At 46.2% G+C, this 23,503-nt stretch overlaps 2 protein-coding genes across 2 annotated transcripts; one reads left to right on the forward strand and one right to left on the reverse strand.

Annotated features, from left to right (window-relative positions):
- Window positions 1-3,569: 3,569 nt before the first annotated feature.
- CCRN4L (CCR4 carbon catabolite repression 4-like (S. cerevisiae)) lies at window positions 3,570-5,862 on the forward strand (the record flags this gene model as incomplete). Its single annotated transcript, XM_008948166.1, has 2 exons — window positions 3,570-3,857; window positions 4,888-5,862. Coding segments are annotated over 2 exons (1,124 nt in total), but the record flags the coding sequence as incomplete, so codon positions are not given.
- Window positions 5,863-12,417: 6,555 nt separating this feature from the next.
- On the reverse strand, window positions 12,418-21,595 carry ELF2 (E74-like factor 2 (ets domain transcription factor); the record flags this gene model as incomplete). The annotated part of the gene is given in 7 exon segments (XM_008948167.1): window positions 12,418-12,906; window positions 12,977-13,115; window positions 13,379-13,726; window positions 14,070-14,262; window positions 17,740-17,826; window positions 20,346-20,483; window positions 21,482-21,595. Coding segments are annotated over 7 exon segments (1,508 nt in total), but the record flags the coding sequence as incomplete, so codon positions are not given.
- Window positions 21,596-23,503: the final 1,908 nt, after the last annotated feature.

Consider the following 23,503-nt stretch of genomic DNA (forward strand, 5'->3'; position numbering starts at 1 on the left):
GGGATGAGAGCACCGGAGCGTCTGTCAGGGAGGAAAGGCTGAGAGACCCGGGGCTGCTCTGCGGAGGGGGCTCAGGGGGGGGTCTGATCCGTGCGGAGCAATATCTGAGGGGTGGGGGTCAAGAGGAGGGGGCCAGGCTCTTGACAGGACAAGGGGCAGCGGGCGGAAACAGAACACGGTCAGCCCTTACTGTGAGGGTGACAGAGCACAGCCCAGAGGGGTTGGGGAGGCTTCTTCCCTGGAGGCTTTCACAACCCGCCTGGTCGTGTTCGGGTGCAATCAGATGTAAGCTGAGCCTGTTTGAGCAGGAGGGTTGGACTAGAAGATCTCCAGAGGTCCCTTCCAACCCCTGCCACTCTTTGGTGTCCAACTGGGTCAGTGTCTATCTCACCCGGCTGGCAGCTGGCTGAGTCTATCTCACCAGGCTGGCAGCTGGCTGAACCGTTCTGTTCCAGTGCTGCACTTTGTGTAGGATGTATGTGAATCACAGACACGTTTTGTTCTGCTAGAGACTGTGTGGGAAAAGCCCAGGTTCCCCTCAGGCAGGCAACGGTGGTGATATGAAGCCATCAGGTTCCTACTTGCCTGTCCCGTTAGATGATTACACCCCGTTTCTCATTCCCAAAATGAGGATGGGAATGCATTTGAGATCCTGCACGTCCTTGGATGCACATTCTGCCTGGGGTCCATGTGAGGACAGCACCTTGGCGTGCACCATGCTCCCTCCCCCTGCCTGCTGACCTGAGGTGAAGGTCAGAGAGGTGGGGTGGTGTGCCCACCAGCCTCTGCACTTCAGGTTCAGCCTTAACTTGTGGCCACTGACCAGCAGCTTGCCTCTGACCGTGGCTAAAAGCTCACACCTGGAGGAGAAGCTCCGGGTGAAAGGTGGGTCAGTGGCCACCTTTGCCCCACACTGCTGCTGGTGGGAGAGGTGACATGTCTGACACCCTTTATGCCATACCTGAGGCTGCATTACTCGGCCTGCAGGAGATCCATCTTCCCATACTGTCCTCAGCTGGGGCTGGGCTGAAGCGTGCTCGTTCCTGGTTGGTACAGGGGTCTGCAGGCCAGGCTGGGGCAGGGTGCTTCCTCTCCTCCTGTTGGGGCTGGGCCAGGATGCCAAAAGGCAGGAGTGAAGCTTCATGGAGCTACAGGGAGGAGGAGCAGATGTGCCTGGGAGCTGGCAGCACCAAGCTGGTGATCAGAGCACGCGTGAGAAAAAGTGTTTCCAGAGCTTGTGCCAAGTCCTGACTCCGTGCATTGCTTAGGGCAGGATTTGAGGTTCCCCCTCTCTCTGGTGTTACCTGTTGACTGGGCAGCTCCACCCTTGCTGTGACGAGCTGCCCGAGTCCCTGTGTGAGGGTCCTGACTGGCACGGGTGCCAAAATCAGGACTCAGACTTTGAATGCTGGTGGTGCGGGGCTGCTGGCCCAGACAAGGCTGGATGTGTAGCACGATACCCTGTAGCCCAGGATTTGTCACATGAGGATGACCTCTGCCAAGTTTCCCCTAGAACTGGGAGTTGTGTGGAGGTCATCTCGGGCTGCTGCTGACCTCCTTGGCTGTGGAGGCTGATGCAACGACTGACCAGGCTGCAGGCGTGGTGGAGCTGCTCACCCAGCAGTGAAAGCCCTGCAGGGAACAAGGGGAGGGCACTCGGCCAAAGAGTGCTGGGAGGTGAGAGGTGAAAGGAAAAGAAACCAGAATGCTATTCACCTTGCCCAAAAGGTGAAAGTCCTGGGTCTGATACCCCCTCTGCAGCTCCCTGGTCTGCCTGCGTGCTACAGTCTTCATCTTTGAAGCAAAGTCCTTAAAATAAAGTCTGTGACTGCTCATTGCCTGATATCTTAGAAGTTCATCTCTTGTATGCTCTTGCTGGATGACACAAAACCTTGAACTTTACACACTGTTCTTCTGAAGTGTAATGAACAATTTAAATTCTTCTCCTGCCTTTACTGTTCTGAGGCACCACCCTCGCTGAGAGGAAGGTGCTTTTTTGTTTGAAGCACCTTGACTGGTAATTGCTGAGCTAGTGCTCCCTGTTGCAACACCACGTTCACCACCCACTGCTAAAGTGCAAGCTCTGGAGTCTGCTTGTTCTTCTGTGGACACCAGCACCACAGTGTCACAGCACCAGCAGAGGTCATCTGAGCAGCTTGCACGTCACTGAACTTCAGCTGTAAAGGTCTTAGAACAGTGATCTTGAACTTGCTAACAGGGATACGTTACACGCTGCCAAAGTAACAAAGGGATTTTGTGGTTCAGGTTCCCACCAGTCCCCCCTGTGGCCAAAAACTCCCCACACCACCTACAATACTCCTGAAAGCATTTCATTTGCAGCCCAGGCCCTCCTTCACCCAGCCTTCCCTGGGCTCGCCCTCCCTCTGATGCAGGTCAAGCCCCTGGGATGTTTTCGCTTGTGAGCCCAAGCTCATGTCTCAGTTCAAGGAACTCCTGGTACATTAATTGAAAGGATGGAGATGGGGAGAAACATCCTACAATTAAATTCCCAATTTTAACTTTCTTGGAACTGCTCAGAGCCACTATTCCCCTGGCTTATACATGCAAAACATACACTAAAGCAGGTATTTTTTAGTATCTTTAGAAGTACCCATTTTCCTAAAGACAAGGCCATGAGGCTTCTGCTACAGGGTATTTATTTTCTCTTTTAAGTAGGTTTATTAAACTGTTAGGGCTCCCATCTATCTATATATATAGAGAGAGATTCTATCTTCAGGCCCTAGGAAAGGTTGGGTAGCACCCCAAATCTGCCACAAGATGTGAGTGTGAGGTGACAAGTCTCTCCTGCTTTTAAGTAACTCAAAGGTACAAATAAGCTCATTTAAAAACTGCTGTGGGCCAACAGAAGCACAACACTGAAGATCTTCTCCTGGAGGGTACCTTTGCAAAATGCATTCAGAGTCAGTAAGTGAAGTGGCAGAAGGAGGCACAGCAGTCCTGAGGGCTCCTGCCTGGAAGGTCTAAGCCAGCAGGAGCACCTGCCTGCTCTGAGCTCCTGAAAGTGTTGCTGCTCTGGGGGCAAGTGAAGCTGTGATCAGAGAGTGCTATAAAATGTGCACCTGAAGGAAGGAGTCCCCCTGCTTGCTGCTCTGGAGGCAGGAGGCCCACAGCCTGGAGGTGTCCCAGCGAGGCACAGGGCACTGGGCTGTCTCCATTGCAGGTGGATGCTGCACATGAAATAAGGAGCAGGCAACATTAGTCTCCCTGCCAGGCTGTGTGCTCCGTGAGGGAGGAAGAAGTGCACCCTATTCTGTTTCCTGTAACACGTGCAGAATCTTAGCCCTGCTATTTTGGATTAAATACTCCTTCCTTTCCTGCATGATGTCTTAACCCAGACCGTTTCCACACTGCTGGAAGTTCCCAGCCCCTGATAACAAGCAAAACATGATGAGACTGGACAGAACTAACCCTACCTCTGCATCCCTCTTACTTTACCTCAGATTCAGGAGCAGGCTTTTGCACAAACCCTAGATTGCTGGCACGGGAACAGGGTTGTCTCTGTGAGGCACCTAAGTGGTGAGGAGGGTCAGGGTGGGCATCTCTAACAGCGTTTCTCCCCTTTGCAGTGTGTTCCATGGGAAACAGCACCAGCCGGCTCTACAGCGCGCTCGCCAAGACGCTGAGCAGCGGTGCCGTGTCCCAGCACCAGGACTGCCTGGAGCAGCCAGACCCAGCCCAGCTGGAGCCCATAAATCCCAAGGATTTGCTGGAGGAATGTCAGATCGTCCTGCAGAAACGGCCACCCCGGTTCCAGAGGAAGTTTGTGAACCTGAAGAAGAATGCTGCCAGTAACCACCACCCCATTCGGGTCATGCAGTGGAACATCCTTGCCCAAGGTAGGAGCTGCCTCTGAGCTCACAGGGGTGACCTTGGGATTAAAGGCAGCAAGGAACACCTTTAAATGCAGGTGTGGCTACATAGTTAGGCATGCCTGGGACTGGCAGAGCAAAGGGAGAGAGCTGAATTACTTGAGGCACAACTGACTGAGGGCCAGGAGAGAGATTTTCAGCACTTGAAGTAATAGTGTGCCTTCCATGCTATAGGAAAGGACAAAAGGTGTCCCCTTGCAGCTGGGGATGCCTGCCTTAGCTGAGCACAGTGTGTTCAAGAGGCTACAGCCCACCACTTTTAGATAGTTGTTAACCCCCAGAGAAGACTCGTCCTTCCTTAATTTTTATTCTTTGTAACACTTCTCTACACTCTACAGTTTTCTAGTTAGCTTATCAGGGACTCACATCTGTTATGGGAATTCCTAATTCAAAATAATTTTGATTTTTTCTTAGACCCCTTCAATCAAGGCTGTAAATTGACTTATGCAGCAGTCTCATCTGAATCTTCTGGGGTTGGAAATGTCCCCTGTAGGCACTGCCTCAACGTTCTGCAGTTGAGTGATCCCTATTCAGCTGCCTTTTTTCTTAGGCTTAAGTTGTGGCAGCCACACGTGGAATCACTTGCCACAGTGTAGTGACTTCTGGGAAGAGGGTGCAGAAGTCTTTAACTTGTTATCTGTAAAAGGAACTTAATGATTTTGGAGAGACTTCAGTGTTTTGAGAGGGGCTTCTCGCACCTGTTGGCAAGCCTGGCACACCCTTACACCCAGCAGCTCCTCCTGAAACGCCCATTTTTCCTGTTAACTGATTTAAGAGTGTTCCTTGGAGAAGCAAAGCATCCCAAAAGCCTCATGCCACTTCCCGGGGCAGCCTCCTGCACTGTGACTGACTCCCTGCCCTGCTGCAGTGCTGCGAGCAGCTGCTGGCCCCCCAGGGCAGGGCCTTGGCTTGACCTCTGCAAAGCCTGGAGGAGCACGGCCCATTTTAACCATCAGTAACTTTGATTTTTTCCCCCACCCTTTCCTTCTAATTTCAGCTCTCGGAGAAGGCAAAGACAACTTTGTTCAGTGCCCCATGGAAGCTCTGAAATGGGAAGAGAGGAAGTGCCTCATCCTGGAGGAGATCCTCGCCTACGAGCCTGACATCTTGTGCCTGCAGGAGGTCGACCACTACTTCGACACCTTCGAGCCGCTCCTCAGCCGGCTGGGCTACCAGTGCACCTTCTTCCCCAAGCCGTGGTCGCCGTGCCTGGACGTGGAGCAGAACAACGGGCCCGACGGCTGCGCCCTCTTCTTCCTCAAGGACCGCTTCGAGCTCATCCACAGCGCCAAGATCCGGCTCACCGCCATGAAGCTGAAGACCAACCAGGTGGCCATAGCTCAGACCCTGAAGTGCCACGACAGCGGGAGGCTCTTCTGCATCGCCGTCACCCACCTGAAGGCCCGCACGGGCTGGGAGAGGTTCCGCTCCGCGCAGGGCTGCGACCTGCTCCAGAACCTGAAGAGCATCACCCAGGGGGCGAAGATCCCCCTCATCGTCTGCGGAGACTTCAACGCCGAGCCCACCGAGGAGGTCTACAGGGAGTTCTCCAACTCCAGCCTCAACCTCAACAGCGCCTACAAGCTGCTGAGCCCCGACGGGCAGTCGGAGCCCCCCTACACCACCTGGAAGATCCGGCCCTCGGGGGAGTGCCGGCACACGCTGGATTACATCTGGTACTCCCAGCACGCCTTGCACGTGAACTCGGCCCTGGGCTTGCTGACTGAAGAACAGATCGGGCCCAACAGGCTCCCCTCCTTCCATTATCCCTCTGACCACCTGTCCCTGGTGTGTGACTTTAGTTTCAATCAAGACCCCGACAGGCTGCTGTAACCCCTCCGAAAGCCACCTGGCATTGCAGTGTCTTAACTTGCCACTCTTTGATTTTAGAGAAGACTTTTGAAGCTGGAAGCTATTGAAGGATGAGGAAATACTGTTGATTAAACGTTATTTCGGGCACTTGTTTGGAGCTACACTTGGTGTTCGGCGCTTGTTAATCCAGAGCCTTCAAGGGAGGAAGAAAGGAGCCTGTGTTCTCATCGTGGTGTTCTTGCCGTGTCAGGGTTTGAAAACTGGAAGGCAAATGAGCTTTATCCTTTCACTAACCCCCATTTAAGGATCTAATCCTCTAATGAATGTAGAGGCCTTAGTATTTAAATCAAAACACTTGTGTTTGTACAACAACTCACCCTGACAGCATGCTAATTTTATTTATTTCATGTTAAGCTTGTGCAAGTACCAAAGGGAACGAGGCTTGACTGCTCAGTGAGATTCTCTTAAATCTTTTTCTGTTGCAATACAGAGGAATTTTAATGCAGTTTAGACACGAACAATCTAAGCTCACGTCAGTGTCTTCTTCTCATTTTTACATGACTTGAGATGATGATTTCCTTAGAAGTGAATGGATAGTAGCACAGTGAGTGAGGAAGGCTCCCTCAGTAAGAGCAGGTGAGGACACAGAGGCTGACTACTCTGCATGGTATAGCAATATCCTCACTTCTCCATAAGAATCTGCACGTGTCTGCCACACACCTGTGGCCTGTAGGTGTGTACACACAGTGACAGTTACCTCCATCTCTTCTGTGCTTTCCTCCTGAGGACACACCCCACCAGGGAGCATTTCCTCCTCTGCTTCAAGTATTACTTTTCTAAATGGTTTCAATTTGTAGTCTCGTCAATCTTGCTGTTTGAGTAAAGGGCCAATCTCCGTGTTGAAAGACTTTCTTTTATTTATCTTCAGAAATCTAAAAACTACACTGGAACCTGTTAGAAGATAAAATTTATTTATTGAGAGAAGTTGGTGATCCTGCATCTGACTTGAAATCATACAGCAACAGTGTTGAGGAGCCTCTTTCTGTGGCCTGAGGGAACTCTGGCTAAGAACCTAGGCTCCAACAGAGCTGTGTTAGTGTAGAAGCTCTTGTGTGTGGAGTGGTGCTCGTTGGTGTGAAACAGGTATTTCATATATGGATTGTAAATGTGCCACTGCTGGAAAAGGAGGGAGGGAGAGAAGAGGGACAGCACTTGGAGTTGGGCTGACATTTAGGTAGTTGGGGTGGACAAGGCAGAGCAAACAAAGCAGCACTTCCATGTAAAGTAAGACTCGTAGTAACTCTTAAATGTTCCAGGTGTTTATTAATAAAAGTCTTTGGGGAAAAAAAAAAAAGTCTCTGCTGCCATCTTTTTCCCTTCCCTATCATAAGGTGATGTGTCTGACACAGTGACTGTTAGAGCTTCAAGTCAGTGGTGATGCTGCCCACTGCAGACCTCTTTCCCCCAACCCCACAGTCCTGATCTTGCAAGTGGGCCTGGCTGCTTTGCTTTCACCCTAAGTGCTCTTTCTCAAACCTGAAATGCCCCAATTCCACAGCCAGTCTGTAAAGAAGGGAATTGCCTTCAGTGATGTTAAGCTGCTTTCTTCCCTAGCCAAAGATGACACCTAGATTCTAATATTTACAGTAATACACTAATTTCTAACAGTTGTGTAGAGCTACAAACTGTGCAAGAACTCATCCCTGAGGACTGCTAAGCTAAATGCTCCTAAAAGCAACACCACAGTGTAGACCTAAGATGGTGCCTTTAGTAAAGCAAAATCCTTGCTCATCCACCACAAAAAGTCACACCAGAAGCTGGAGTTTCCATTCAGAACCTTTTGTCAGTGTCTAGAAGAAACTACGCTTGTGGTAGAGAGGATAATACTGTATTAAAAATAAAACACAAAAAACCCCAACAACAACAACAAAGGCCTTAATGACATTTGGTACCTGGACAATTCTTAGCTATTTCACTCAGACCCCTGCTTTCAGCACCTGTTCTCCCCCAGAAGAAACCCAGCTGCAGGGCACCAGCACAGTCTGTACAGTATTGCCACCAGTGCAGAGCTCCTGGGGTGCTGACTTCACCCTGGACACGTGATGGTAGATGTTCACTGCTCCATGGCCTTACAGGGCAATTCTGCAGGCAAGGGGAGGGTGGAGTAACTGTGAGGAGGCCGTGGACTCTCCCCATCACACAGCAGTTCTTAACACTCTGCTCCTCAGACAAACCACATGTCCCTGCTACAGCACAACAGTCAGCTCTTCCTGCTGCGTTTCAGTAAGAGGTAGACAAGGTGCCAAAATTATCTGGTAACTTCCCAGACAAACCACGTGTCCCTGCTACAGCACGACAGCTCTTCCTGCTGCGTTTCAGTAAGAGGTAGACAAGGTGCCAAAATTATCTGGTAACTTCCCAGAAGTCAGCTTCACCCTTTTATTCCAGTACTTGCTATGAAATACACTCTGCTGACTCTCTTGGAGAGCTTCAGTGGAATGCTGCTCTTTGTTTTATTCAGCAAGAGGCAGGCCTGCAGCACCAAAATGCCTCTGCCAGCTCTAGATACCGGTACACGAAATATTTTTAATAGAAAGAAGCAGGAAGGTGGTGTGGGTATTTTTTTTTCCTGTGTAGCAATATGACTCTTACAGTAAAAATGTCTTCAGAGGTCTTCTTGTGGCTGCCTGCCCTATAAGCACACCAAGGCTAAAAAAAGCCTCAAGAGATCCCTTGCTCTAATCTTGAATCAAAGCTGCAGCAGTGACAGTTTTCCCTCACCCTGGAGCTAGCTGAAGGAAGAGATGACCCACTTATTTAATTTGCTGAAAGGCAGAAGCAGTTGCAAGCTTGTTAAAACACTCTCTCTCTAGGAGAACAATTAGATCAGAAGAGGATAGGATAGTGTCACTTGGATCTTCTTCCCTTAATAAGCTTAATACCTGCTACTTGAACTGTCTCTCTGAGGCAGAAACTGAATTTAGCTTGTTCTGGCTGGGACAATCTTCACATGTAACCTGCTGCAGCTGTCACAGTGTGAGCTGAGGTTTCAGGCACCTCTCACTTTCTCATTAATTCCTGACTGCCCCTGGCTCACTAGTCCTTGATCAACTAGGGTGTAATTCTCAAAGTCCTAGCATTGATGGAATCAATTAGCAGAGGATGCCAAGAGCTCAGCCTGCCCTGCAGCTCGCTTCACCCAGATCACTTGAGTTATGTCAGGGCACAGAACTCTTCACAAAGAGAGATGGACTTTGTCCAGGAGAGAGTAACCACAACAGTGGTGGGATTCTCATTTCAACTTTCCTGGCCACAACTCAGAAATTTATGTTCAGATTTTATTCTGAGTTGCAACTCACGGATTCTTTTTCCACAGCATTACCTTGTCCATCCTGTATCTTTATTTGCAAAATAAAAATGTTTATATCTGTAAGATCAGTGATAGTACAGCTGTGTACATCTCAATGCCTTCTGTATCAAGCATGCTCACTTCACACTAGAGCTTCACTCCACAAGGAAAGGTCAACAGGAAGGGTCTTCACTGTCTGGAGCCAGGTTAAGTACCCTTTCCACATCAGTTACAGCACATCCCCACACGGCTGGAGAGCCTGAACTTCTCATAAACATCCTGATGAGCATGTGCTGCTCACCGGGTGGCCAGGGGAGAGAGCCCAAGGACCATCAGCAGCTCTGTGACAGGAAAACAGCACAGACTGACCGCAGTGTCTCTGACCTGCCCATCTCCCTGCAGACGTCGCCTTCGTTCCTTTCGGTTCTGCCATTCCAGGAGGTACCATGTCTTGGCTCTAACTTAAGAGGAGGAGGTCAGCAGCTGGAGATCCTCATCTATTTCCAGGATGATAGTTTGTCCCCATCTGACTTCCAGCGTGTCTAAATTAGGTGTTGGAAAGGTCTTCACTACAAATACTCCAGAGACAGACATTTCGCGCTCTGAAATAGAGCATCTCTCTTTCAAACACCCTCAATTAACAGCTATTTAGAACAGGATTTTTAGAGAAAAGACTTAAAAATGTGGGGTTTAAAATGCCATTATTTTTCCCTATTCTTGTCTTCTAGCTCCTATTTATTCTACCTGCCCCCCTTCACACTGCCCCATTTCCCTTCAACCAGAACATTAATGCCTCTCAAACTATGAAATTAGACAACCCATTGCCCACCTTCCCTCTACTTCTGTTCCTGTCCTACCTCTTTCTTGGCAACATAAATCCTCTTCCTTCTCCTGCATCTCCTGCTGTGAAGGAGTCTCTGTCCTCTACATCAGGCCAGAGACATAGCTCAACTGTAAGAACCTTTGCTTCTCTGGGTTAACTGCTGCTGGAAGGGACTGCTGCCTTCTGCGTTGCACTTTTTCATTCACTGGTTCTTAAAACTCTGCTTCCCTGCTTAGAGTACAAAAAAGAAGCCCTTTTTCAGAAGACTTTCAAAGCTCCTCATGTGGAACTATTCCTACAGTTACTAGTCAAAGGAAGAATGAGGCTTACTACTAGGACTCTAAAGGCAACTCAGTTTTAAAAGTTGAATGGAACAAATGAACTCCAATACAGATATTTAAATCTGGTCTCCTTTTTCATTCCTAAAGACCTTAGTTCCAGACTTCTGTTGAGATTGCTCCTCCAGGCATGAAGTACTGAGCTGGTCATTTAGACTTAAGATTATTCCAGGATTGCCCATGTTCCTGCTCTGAAGACTTTCCAGGGCATCTCCCTAAGAGCTGGGGTTGCTAATGGGCACCCAGCTACTCATAAGCTCATGTGCTGATTCTCTGGTAGCTGTTGTAGTGCCAGTGTCCTCAGGAGAACAGGGTAAGACCTCCTGCATCTATTTTAAGCAAATTCTTGCACATGGACTACAACTATGGAGCAATCTGTGTACTGTGTGTTCTTACCCAAGCTTACCCTGCAGTGTATCGTGATACTCCAAAGTTCAGTGCAATTATAAAGGGAAAACCTATTACTCCATTCAGAAAAATCCCACCTGCATATATTAGTGCCAAAACACCAACAACTGGAAATATCAATGGCAACAACATCAAAAGGACCATCAGTCTAACTTCCTATTTCCCTTTTTTTCACAGTTTCTACCTGCTGGTCCTTTCTACTTGCCTCTATGAGGTCATTAGAGAGATGAGTACACTGTAGTAGCCACATCTGCTCCTTTGCAGCGCAGCCTTAGGAAATGAAGGTGGAGCTGGAGGAACAGCCAGGTAGTCCCCCAAGCTCTAGAAGTTATTGATTTCTCTTTGAAGCAACTGTGAGCACACACAAAGCAATCACCTGTCAGCTGGCAGGCAGTAAGAGGAACGCTGCGTCCACTCGCCGTCCTGAAACAGCAAAAGAGACCCAGGCCCCTCTCAGGAGTCACCTCACTCACTACCACGAGCTTCTCAAGAGACTTCCAGGGAAAACATTTCAGTACACTGTGTGGGAGAGCTGGTGAGCTGCCCGGAGTACCAGTGGTGAGGAGTTCCAAACTTCCACCCAACAACAGCTATCTTAGGCTGAATGCCTGGAAGGTTTCAAATAAGCAGAAAAGAAGGTTAATGGGTTGAAAGGAAAAAATAAAAAGCAGACCAAACACCATTAAATTTGATTTCTATATTTCAGTAAAACCTACTTGAATACACTTTGAAACAAGAGTACAACAAAATAGAATATACTTCAAATGTTGAATATACAAACTATTATAGTTCATTCTGAACACTGGTACTTCCCTCTTAACTTCAACTAAAAAAAAAAATAAAATTTACAGGTTTAGAACTACCTGACAAAAGCTCATGCTGGGCGTGACCTTTCGAGTGACAGAGTAGAGCTGAAACTGAAATGTATGCAGGGATGTCAAGGCTAAGTGAGAGACACAGGCATGGTACAGCACGGCCGACAGCCCGCTGCTATTCTGTCCACAATTCAGAAATTCAGACAGACTTTTAACTACCATACAAAATATGTTACATGTAATTCTATAACAATACTGTGCTAGGTACAAGATTTTTAAAAAATTTGTTTTAATAAAAAAGCTTTACACAAACAAGCCATTAGCTTATTTCAAGAAAGATAACTGAAAATCAGTCTAAGGCTTTCATTTTGAATCTGCTTAAGCTGTATGAAACAAAAAATCCCTCCAGGTCTCTGTCTTCTTTTAGAAGCTCTTTAATCTTCTCCTTTATTTCACATTCTACAATACCTAATAGCAGAGTTTTTCACATAGCACCAGTTGAGTACTGTGGGCACACAGTAGAAATTGCTGGTATGCATATAAAATGCATCAAATTTGCCACCTGTAACAACGTGACTTTCCTCTCCACCCCCCCAAAACCTCACAACCAAGGCAAACCTCTCACACAACTCTCCTTTAGTGTTCCAGGTCTTAGTGTAACTCAGTAACGTAGTGAACTCTGTTTGGTCCCTTTTCAGTCCCCCTCTCTCTCTCTCTCTCTCCTTCTCCATAGGTTCAGCTGTTTCCCAACTGGAAGAGGCAGTTTTTTGTCAGCATCTCAATGTGGTTCAATTCCCACTGAAACACGGGAAAATAAACTGGTTTTTTTTTTCCAGTAAGTCTTCAACACAATGCATGTTTATTAACATTTCCAAAACTCTCCTTTTCGACTTGGTGATCGCATCCACTTCCCTCCCCCAATCCTGTCAGTATATTCCAAACCGTAACAGCCTAGAAGTCCACGCTGGAAGCAAACTGTTCTTCACTTCTCACACGTCAGGATTCCTTCTGTTTTCATTGTTACAGGAAGGGCAATAGCTGAGGGTGTGCTAACTACTACCACGTGGGTCACAGTCTTGCTTCCATCCGCTGGCTTCTCTTCTTTGACCAGCTGCAGCGTTTTCACTTCACGTTCCTGTTTTAAAGCCGCCGTGTCTGACTTAACTTCCGGGCTTTTTATAACTGCACTAATCACCCTGGGAGGAGTCTGGCCAGCCGCCTGCTGAGCAGGCACTGATAGTCTCATAACTGGTGTCCCGTGAGCTATGGACACTGGGGTTAGTGCTCTAACAGCCAGGGGGGTCCCCACGATGTTAATACTCCCCGAGCCGGACAGGCCCGTTTTTGTTTGTAACTGACACTGCGTGAGCTGCGTGGCAGGGATCGTGATGATTTTGGCAGGCTGCATGGTGATTTTGTCTCCGTTCTCAGCAGAGGTTGGCATCACAGTAGGGATTGTCTGGATGACTACCTTTGGAGTCGTGGCTGGCGCGGGGGTCGGGGTTGTTGTTTAAGGGGGCCCGGATTGTCTGGAGGACTACCTTTGGAGTCGTGTCTGCCGTGGGGCTCGTGTTGGTTATTAACGGGGACCCCGCGTTTACCGACTGCACGGCCACGGTGGAGATCTTCTGTCCCAGGGAGGTCATGACCACAGGCACTTGCATTGCCACACGTACAGTCCTGCAGAGTGAAGAAAGAGGGGTGTGTTTAAGCCAAAACACAGGGCACAGGCCTTTCTCTATGTAATTTTAAAATACTGGCAAAGGCACGCTGCCAGTTGGCTCTGATCTCATAAACTCGACTTCCATAGCGCTCTAACGTGTTGCACTGCTGCTTGCAAATCAGAAATTATTTCCACCATTTAAAAAATAAAAGGACAGCTTCACAACAAGAAAAGTGCTTGTCACTAGCAGATGATAAGCCCAAGGCAGGGCAATACCAACCTGGGAGCTGTGGTTGCTGGAACAGTAGCAGCAGTCGTTGAGGGACGAGAGGAGGATGTATCATGCGCTGGTGAGGCAATGTTCACAACTCTGGTGACTGCTTTTTCTGTTCTGGTACAGCTTAACTGGGAGGAATTTTTTCCTCCACGTGCAGAGGTTGCTGCTTTTAAAAGGTTTTCTGCAGATAAAGACACTCTTTACTTTTCATCCGTAGGCAGGGACAAATCTTCACTGCAGGGCTCGCTTTTGTCATCATCTATGACAACTATATTTTTTGGCATTTCCTTAAACTGATAGACAAGCCTCTGCCCCTCAACTTTTGCAAGGATTCCTCTTTGATAGTAGTATCTGCAAGAGAAGCATAATTAAGTGGTAACCAACACAGTGACAAATTTTTAAAGAAAACCTCAGTCTATGCTAGCAAGAACGTCTGAAGTAACCACAGTAAAACTGACAATGTGAGAAGGTATGGAAACAAGCTGGCAGAGCATGCTGGCAGAGAGCATCTGAAGCATAAAAAAGCATAAAAAAAATCATAAAAAGCAACAGGAACTGCAAGCCTCTGGTGCTTTTTAAACAGCTAAGTCACCAAGAAGGCAAAGCTTTTAAAATTTCAGTACACTTCTACAGGAAAAATAAAGAATCAGATTTAGTATTAGAGTAGATAACTTAAGGATATAAAAGTTTTTACCTCAGAGCTCTTCCCATAGTCTCATAGTTCATGTCAGGTTTGTTTTTGTGTTTTCCCCATAGTTTGGAGACAGCTTTGGAGTCCACAAGCTTAAAGATTCCCTTCTCTCGCTGAGTCCATTTAATGTATCGTGGGCAAGTGTTTTTGTCCTGGAGAAGGTCCAGAAGGAACTCCCATAAGTACGTTGTATTTCCTACAATCAAAAAGCATTTAAATATTAGAAACCCACTTTTAAATAAAACAGAAAGTTCTCCATATATGAGTAATTGTGAACGACCTGCATGAGAAGCACGTTACAGAGCAGATGGAATGTAAGGTAACCTGCAGATATTCATTCACCCAGTTACCTTTAGTAAAGCTTCCATAAATATTCACATTCTGAAAGGAGCTGATCCAAGGGATCTGCTGTCACAGCACAGGAGCCTGCTCAACCCCAGGCCCATTCTCAGATCTCAAAAAGAAGTGTGGGCGGGTGTTCCAAGTCACTACAACCTACATCTGTTCAGGACCAGAGCTCAGAATTTTCTTCCCTCCTGTTTGCTTCGAGAGGGAATGGAAATGCCAGTGCGTTCTGTGACACTGACAGGTGAGAGGAGCCAAATAAGTCATTTTTTAAAGGCACAAAACCTTCAGTAACAAACCATCTCAGCTGTGCTAAGTTGGTAAGGTCACCTCCTGCCCACGACCTGGGGCTCTCACACCACTTGGTGACAGCCCCATGTCCTGACCCTTCCCAAACACACGTTGCAGAGCGACCAACATTCCAGGGGGTGACATGGGCCAAACAAAAAAACATTAAAATATTTTTTTTTAATGAAAAAAGGTCAATAATTCCCAAGATTTAATTGCCTAGCACAGCACTTGTCATGCCACACTGAAGCCAACTAGAATACATTAAGGCAGGTGAAAGACCACTACTGCAGACTCCAAGAAGTTATCTACCTTTGAAAAACCTTAAAGGGTAAGAAAAAAAACAAATTACCACCTCACAGACAGGGAATCAATGTATTTTGCCATGTCCTTCAATAAGCAAGAAGTACTAACTCAAGAGCTACCAAAATCCATCTCCCACTGGATTTCAGAGACATTTGAATAGGACTTAGATGAGGAAAGAGTCAACAAGAGAATTTGGGTATCCTGAATCAGCCTAGATTTTAGGGATTTAATCCCCTTTTTCTTTCCTTAGCTCCTCAGAAATAGAATTCCTGAGTCCACTGTAGGTCTGCAACAGATTCTCTGCAAATATAGAGGTGGGCTTCAGTATTAGGAAGTAAACAGGAACTTCCAGAGAAATCATCCCTGAAAGTGCCTCATTTTTCTGCAGGAACAGCACTCTTGACTCAGCAGTTTTATTTTCCCTTGTGCTCTAGATATTGACCTAAATAACTTTTTTTTCCCATGGGAAGGCCATTCAATACCTGTACTGCTCAGAAGCCATCTACTGGTGTCAGTAAGACCCAGTGACACTTCAGGTGGGCTGCCATGTCAGCATTTAACAGCTGTGTTATGCATTTAACACAAAAAGCTTCTGTTAGACATGTTGAATACAATTTCAAACCATTTTTAAACGCTCTTTGAAACCAGCCTCTCACAGTACTATGAATCTGAGCTTACAGACTCCTGGGGAGTAGAAAGACATGGCTGTAACATGTATTATCTGAACAGGTTCACACATCTGGGCCACTGTGAAGCATCCTTAGGCCCAGCCTGGTGGACAAGCACATCCTGCACCTGATGAGGAAAGCAGAAGCTGATTTAACAGCATACAGCTCACCTCCACTCCTGGAAGGTTTCAAGCTAACCACTGCTGTCAGCAGCCACAGAGCGAGGTGTTATTATCACTTAACTTCCATCAACTGTCACATTGCTGCCAGTATCCACGTGGAGAAGCTCAAGGCCAGTTTCACTCCCTCCAACTGCCCACACTTCAAAAAAAAAACTATTTATGCAAACTACAAACAAGATGTGGAAAAAGAAACCATGCTTAAATTGCCAACCCACTGCATGGGGACAAAACAATAATACTGTCTCACTTTAAAAGAAAATATTAAGAAGTCTCCAGTATAATAAACCAAAGGGCACACTTAAGTCAGAGTTACAGCTGGCCCCAGGAAGCATCAGGAGTGCACAAAGGAAGGGGTACCCACATGGACAACAAGTGACTCCCTTTCCAAACATCCACTACCAGCTGTCCTCCTCCTCCACAACTTGACTCTGTTGACAGCATTGAGCTCTAGGAATAATTCCTGGTTTCCCAAAAACACACTGCATGTAAAATAGCCTATATTTGCAAGTAAATTTTTAAAATAAATAACAAAAAAAAAATAAATTCAGTGACAAAATACTTTGCAGGACATCAAGCTAGCCTACGTTAAGGAAAAAGATGTTTTATGTCAGTTGTAGTGCAAAACATGGAATGAGATACCTTGTGAGAACAAGAGACATAGGTATATCATTATGATAAAAAATAATTTTAAAAACCCCAAAGCAGAACCACCTCCCACTTCAAAAAACAAACAGTTATAGACTGAATTCACCAGTACAGGCAAAAACTAGAAGAGACAGAAACACAGGCCTCCTTTATCAAAGTTATTTGTGCAGCAAACTGGGAACTGGGACACTTTACCATTACTGTTTAGATAATGGAATACTGTAATCGTGAAATCAGAATTAGAAAGCAAGCTAGAAAAGCTTTAAGAATCCTCAAAAAACCTCAAACAAACAAAAAACCCAAACAAACAACAAGATGTACTTCTAAGTACAGCAGATACAAAACCTGTGCTCCTCACCAAGGCCTGCAGGGGAAGGAACTGCAGGGAAGTTTAATTAGTGTTTGTGCTGGTTTTCACAAGCCAACACTTGCATGACGTCAGCCCCATTCTCCCTTGCCCTGCTGACAGATGTGAGGACTCAGGAGCTGTACCCAGATACAGAACTATGTAAGCAGCAGAGATCCTGCTGTCAAACAAATCCCAAAATAACAGCGGAGCCCAGCACCGCTCGCTCCTTCAGCTGCCACTGAAAGGCACTAAACTTTATTTCTCCAGCCATAGCAACGCCTCCAAACAACCTTAAGTGCAGTAAGTGGGGAATAGAGCCACATTTTTCACCTACAACCAGAAGAGTCAAAGAAAGGACCCACTATTTATCAGGAGAAACATCAGGAAACTATGACTCTCCTGCACAAAAGCCCTCAACTCTACCAGTAAAGAAACATACCATCAGTTTTTTTCCCCCTTAAGCCAAACTGAGTCTATTAGTCAAGTAACATATTCCCACTGACATTTGTGAATCAACTACAAAAATATATTTCCAGCTATTACCATTGCAAATGCCCATAAGCTGCTTCTACTTGAGAACAAGCCTTTCAGCAGTAGCTGAACCAATTATGTGACTAGCAGTTAAGTTAACACAGAACACAAAAGACAGCACGAGTCAATAAACACAAAGCAAAGCAAATGAAAGACCAGAAAGTCTGGTTTTAACTGCTGAGTCTATAACAAGGCATTTCTGCAGCAGCTCCACACATCCTTGGGCTAGATCTTGTACAAACAAATTGGAAGACATCGAATAAAATTAAAACTCTTAATAAAAAGTCCATACAAAATTTCCTGTAGAAGTACAACACAAACTGCATAATTTTAAAGACTCAATAAATGGAAAAACATACCTTTGCCTTCTCTAGGTTTCTTCTTTATACCTAGATCTGGAGAGCCATCTGATACAGCCGATTGTTGGGTCTTGGGTTTACGGCCAGCTGCACGTAAAACACAGGGGAAAAAGGCATTAATCACATGCAGAACAGAAGTCTTTTAGAATTTGCTGAAAGAGGCAGTTTGTGCATTTTCTCCCCCTGCCATTACCTTGCTACAGATAATGATAAACTTAAATTCTTAGATTATTACTATTGTAAAAAAAGTTTAAATCTGGTTGCTTATTTCGTCAGCAGATTTAACTAAATTTCAGACAAGTTAATGGCAGGTGAGGCAAGCACCAAATATATAAAGTAAAACTTGAATTTTCTTTTATTCTTTTAGCCAATGTCTGCTTTGCTCTCTGAAATGTATTAGTCCTTCTGCTTTGTTTTTGGTATTCTAGTGTGGGTGTTGATCAAAGCAGCATTTTTCCCAAGGCATTTTACTACTGAAATCATAAACACTCACTTCCACCTTGCACCTGTCTGCTAAAAGCTACAGGTAAAAGCTCCCACAGGAGCAGCACAGGGCTGCCCTGCCCCACAGCTCCCAGCACCTCCTCCTACCCTCCCTCTGCCCCTGCCCCGAGGCTCAGGAGGGGCCTGGCTGCTGCCTTCCTGTGCCAGGGAAATCCTCTCCCAGCACCACCTCCTTTCACACTTCAGTGACCTTTCTACTCAAGGGAAAGGCCCAAGCAGGGAAGATGATCATGCCCACAGCAGTGGGCTGTAAACAGTCCATGCTTCTGCCTGCAGTTAACTCTCTCACCTTAGGCACAAGAGCATTAGTTTTTGCTGGTGAACAATGTTCTTCATTCAATACTGAATTTCAAAAGGCATTAAGTCCAAAGTTATGGCTCTGTAACTACAGCTGCATGACCTTACATACTTCAGAGCAGGAATCTGGACTCCCTAATAGGAAAAAATATTTACAAAATAACCTTCATAAAATTTCAGAACTTCCTGAGCACAGCCCTGTACCACCATCTGCCCACTAATGACCATTCAAGACAGAGAGCAGGGTCACAACAACCCCAAGCAATGCTCCAGGCTTGGGGAGGAGTGGCTGGAAAGCTGCCCAGAAGAGAAGGAGCTGGGGGTGCTGGCTGACAGCAGGCTGAGCAGGAGCCAGCAGTGTGCCCAGGTGGCCAAGAAGGCCAACAACATCCTGGCTTGCATCAGAAATAGTGAGGCCAGCAGGAGGGAAACGATTGTTCCCCTGTACTCAGCACTGGTGAGGCTGCTCCTCAAATACTGTGCTCACTTTTGGGCCCCTCACTATAAGACAGATGCTGAGGTGCTTCAGTGGGTCTTGAGAAGGGCAACAGAGCTGGTGAAGGGTCTACAGAACAAGTCCTGTGAGGAGTGGCTGAGAGAACAGGGGCTGTTTAGCCTGGAGAAAAGGAGGCTCAGGGGAGACCTTATTGCTCCCTGCAACTACACAAAAGGAGGCTGCAGCAAGGTGGGTGCCTGTCTCTTCTCCCACATAACAAGTAACAGGACAAGGGAAAACAGCCTCAAGTTGCACCACAGGAGGTTTAGGTTGGCTATCAGGAAAAATTTCTTCACCAAAAGGGTTGTCAAGCCCTGGACCAGGCTGCCTGAAGGGATTTAGAAGACATGCAGATGTGGTGCTGAGGGATATGGTTTAGCAGGGACCTGGCAGTGCTGGGGGAATGGTTGGACTCAATGATAGTAAGGGTCTCTTCCAACCAACACAATTCTATCATTATGATTCTATAAAGAAATAGTTAAATCCAATGTACAACGACAGCTATGAAAAAGCTTTATTAGTACTTTTGTTGCTTAAGTAATTCACAGCAGAGTTACAGTTATCTGTTACATGTGTGTTTTTATTAAATCTACAACTCACAGATCTTAGATTTGTTATCACTCCACCACTAAACTGCATTTTCTTTCCCCTCTAAATTGCAGGTGTATGTTTCATCTTAGCATGTCTGGAAGCTCTAATAAAACAATATTCCTGTAGTTATGTGAATTGTATTGGTGCCTCTAAGAAAACTGCTAGACCAGAGAGAAACCTCACCAAGTGCCAGCCTCTCACTTGGCAGCTGAATGCTCTGAACTTGAAACACTGTCCTGAACAGTTCCTCCTCCCAGACATGCCAATCAGACAGATAAGGTACTTGTCATGAGGAAGATCTTGTACTGATTTATGATACCCTAAGTTAGTATTTACCCTGCTGTTTCACTGCAAGAACCCTGAGTCTATCTGCTCTCCAAATACATCTGTATTTCAGACATGAGTGGAGACCCACACAAGTCCTCTCTGAACCCTTCTCTACCCTTCCACCACTTCACAAACCACGCTTAAAAAACACACCACCAAAGACATCGTTCTCCTTGGTGACCTGGTGAAACCCATTCTCTTGCTACTTTTTCCTTTTTCCTTGTGGCAGACCCATTTTCTAGGAATTTGCATTCCAGACTCAGTGAGTCTGATTATATGAGCAGAGAAATCAGAACATCTAACCCACTTCCACCAGCACCGACCGCACCGTCCGTGGCAGTGCACATCAGAGATAAGTTCTGAGATGGCTCCTCCAAAGAGCCAAACGTACCTTTTTTCTTTTTCATTGGTTCATGGATGTCAGGGGAGGTTGGAACAGGAGATGCATCCATTGGTTCTGACTCCTCTGTTGACACCTCCACCACCGTCTCTGTGATCACGTCCGGTCTCATGGCCGCATGGATAAATTCTGGGGTTGACAAACAAGGAGGGACAAAAACTTCCACTATGAGGGAAGGAGTGAAAAAAAGTATCTCGTGAAGTTTCTATCTGATTACATGAAATTAAACAAAGCACATGAAACAGTATAGCAAGATTCTGCTCCAACAACCTGTCCCCTAGACAATCAAACCCATCCCAAAACCAGGCATGCTTCCAGTACTGTGAGGTGTAAGACCAGCATCACACCAGTACCCTTCAGAGCTAAACCCAACTTAAAATGAAACCAATTAGAGCTTACTCATTGATCCTTATTCTGATCTCCATTTCCTATTTTGTAGCCTTTGGGTTTCAGTTTGACCATTATTTCATGTAACATATACTAGGTAACTTCAAGTTAAAGCAATCCATCAAGTTTTGTTTTTTTAAAACTGATAACACTTTGCAGCAGAGTGTACTCAGATATTCTTTCAAAAATAGGAAACAACTGTTAAAAATACTTTCCCCTTAAAATTACTCTTTATGTTAGCAATTTAAAATGTCAAATTCACAGAATCACAGGGTGGTTGAAGTCAGAGGTGACCTTTGGGGGACAGCTGGTCCAACCCTCTGCTAAAGCAGGGTCACCTAGGACCAGTTGCCCCGGACCATGTCCAGGTAGCTTTTGAACATCTCCAAGGATGGAGACTCCACAACCTCTCCTGGCACCCCTTCTGCACCCCTGCTCGGTCACCCTGAAAAAGTGTTTCCTGATGTTCAGATGGAAAAGTTCACTTTAAACGTGTAGCTAGCTACTCTAGAATCTTTACCCTATAACCTGTCCCAGACAAATGATTTAATTCCCAAGTGTGCTTGTTATGGGGTGCAGGTACCATGTAAAAACTCAGACAACTCAGTACTTTTGACATAAGCAAGCAAATGTTTTAAACAGCATGCAGTTCTCCACAGAAGCAAGTTTCCCAATTTGCTTGTTTTACTAATTAGCAGAAGGAAAAATGGCTCAGGGAGCAGAAACTGTGGCTGACATACCAGGACTCCTGGCATCTCTCAGGCAGGTAGGAGACTCCATATGAAGCAAAGCCTCCGCAGCCTCAATGGTCTTGTCCGTGCAGTGCACATTGCTTCCATGAACTGAAGCCTCCACTGCAGAAGGACAAAAACCACTAATGAGAACATATCACTTAGAAAAACCCTTATGTATCACTGCACACCTGCACTAAATCCACCTGAAATGTGAAAATCCCAAAACAGTCAGGTGTCTTCACACCTTTTAAACCTTCCTGTCAACAGAAATGTTTAGGGAAGACATGAGACAAGCAGAACCAACACTGTCACTTCTTAGGTTAGATTTCTGGTTCACAACCAAGTTTCTCATTTCTGTGAGGTGTTCAGCAGCTCACAGAAGCAGACCTCTGGGACTTGTCTTCTGCCTTCAAGTTAACCAGAACAAACCAGACTGTAATGAGAGTGGTGACAAACTAACTCAGCAGAGCATCTCCTGCTATTAGCCCATTAAAATTTGAAGGTCACCTCCACTCAGATTTTCAGTCTATTTGGATAAATGTATATACATAAATAGAATATTAGTTTGCAAAACAAATAGATCTCATTTTGTTTTCTGGCATTAAAAATATCTGAGTCAGTTTTAGCAGGCTTGGTTGTTAAAAAACACAACACAAAGTGTAATAAACAGTATGTGGGGGTGGAGTTTAAGTGATAACTAAGGGAAGAAGTTAAAAAGAACTTATTTTTTCCCTCCCAAGTCCTGAAAGTTTACAAAACTAAGCAATGAATCAAAAATAACATGAAGTAACTCCATCCAAGTTGGAGACAGCGCAGACGACAGCACCTTCAGCACCACAACAACACTAAAAACCCCGTGCTTATCCACTGCCTAGAGCCCTGTTCCCAGAGGACTGCAGGCAGGTTCCTCACCCTCGCAGGGGATTTTGGAGGCGGTGAGTGTGGGAGCACCTGCTGCTCGCTGTCCCCGCTCCGGCCAAGGTACTCCAGAGCCTCTCTCCATGTATGGCCATCTGCTCCAAGCTGCAGCGCTCCAGCCAGGCTGCCCGCAGCCCAGCAGAGCTATCTTTAGCCTAAGCAGGGTCACCTACCTCCAGCCCCAGAGCACTAAAGAGGATTCAGGAATAATTCTCTACAAGAACTTCAAGGCATCTATCCTGTTGACTGGAAAGGGCTAAGAAACGACTTGAGGTTCGGTTAGAGCCAAGCAGGGAAAATGCTGCTCGTGCTGCTTCTGACGTGAGAGAACACCAGAAACAAGAGGTTCAGGCAGACACATGGGGGGAGGGGAAACCTTCCAGCACTCTGCAGTTTATTTAAACACAAGGATTAAAAACTTGAAAAAACTTAGCAGCCAGCAAACTAAACGTATAAATGGGAAGCTGAGGGTGAATGAAACCTGGAAGATGCACCGATGCAAAATTCTGGGTGACCGAAAGGTCTCTCTGAACCAGCTGGCTGCTGGGATTCCCACCACAGCCCTCTCCTGGGATGCTATTTAGGGGGCTTTATCTTTTGGAATAGCAGATGCCTGATAAAGCTGACATTCCACCACTGCTTCACCCCAGCCTGGGAACAAGAAAAGCCTACCTAAGAGCAGAGGAAAATCACCCTAAAGGCAAGGGTCTCCGAGCACAGGCTCTGCCACTTGGACAATCACCAGGAGTCTTGCAGGGTGAGCTGCAGATCCTGGGTGCTCCCCGTGCCTGGGCAGCTGCTGTTTCCTTCCCAAGCAGCAGTTTGGGGGTGTCCCGAGTCAGGAGGCTGAACACCTGCACTGAAACCAAGTGGCTCTGCAGGAAGCCCTCTACTGAAACGTTTTTCTTTCTCAAGAGAAGTTGCAGTTGCAAACAAATTAAATGAGCAAGTTTCCTCTCAGGTACCAGATAAAACTTTCCACTAATCATCAGAATACAGAAACAATATTCAGCTGGTCATCACAAATTTATCAACTCTACACCAATGCTGAAATTACAAAGTCCAAATCAACATTTAATACATTATTATTCTAAAGCACCAAAAAAAAAA

Source organism: Merops nubicus, unplaced genomic scaffold, assembly GCF_000691845.1.
Source record: "Merops nubicus isolate BGI_N331 unplaced genomic scaffold, ASM69184v1 scaffold15109, whole genome shotgun sequence".
Lineage (NCBI taxonomy): Eukaryota > Metazoa > Chordata > Aves > Coraciiformes > Meropidae > Merops > Merops nubicus.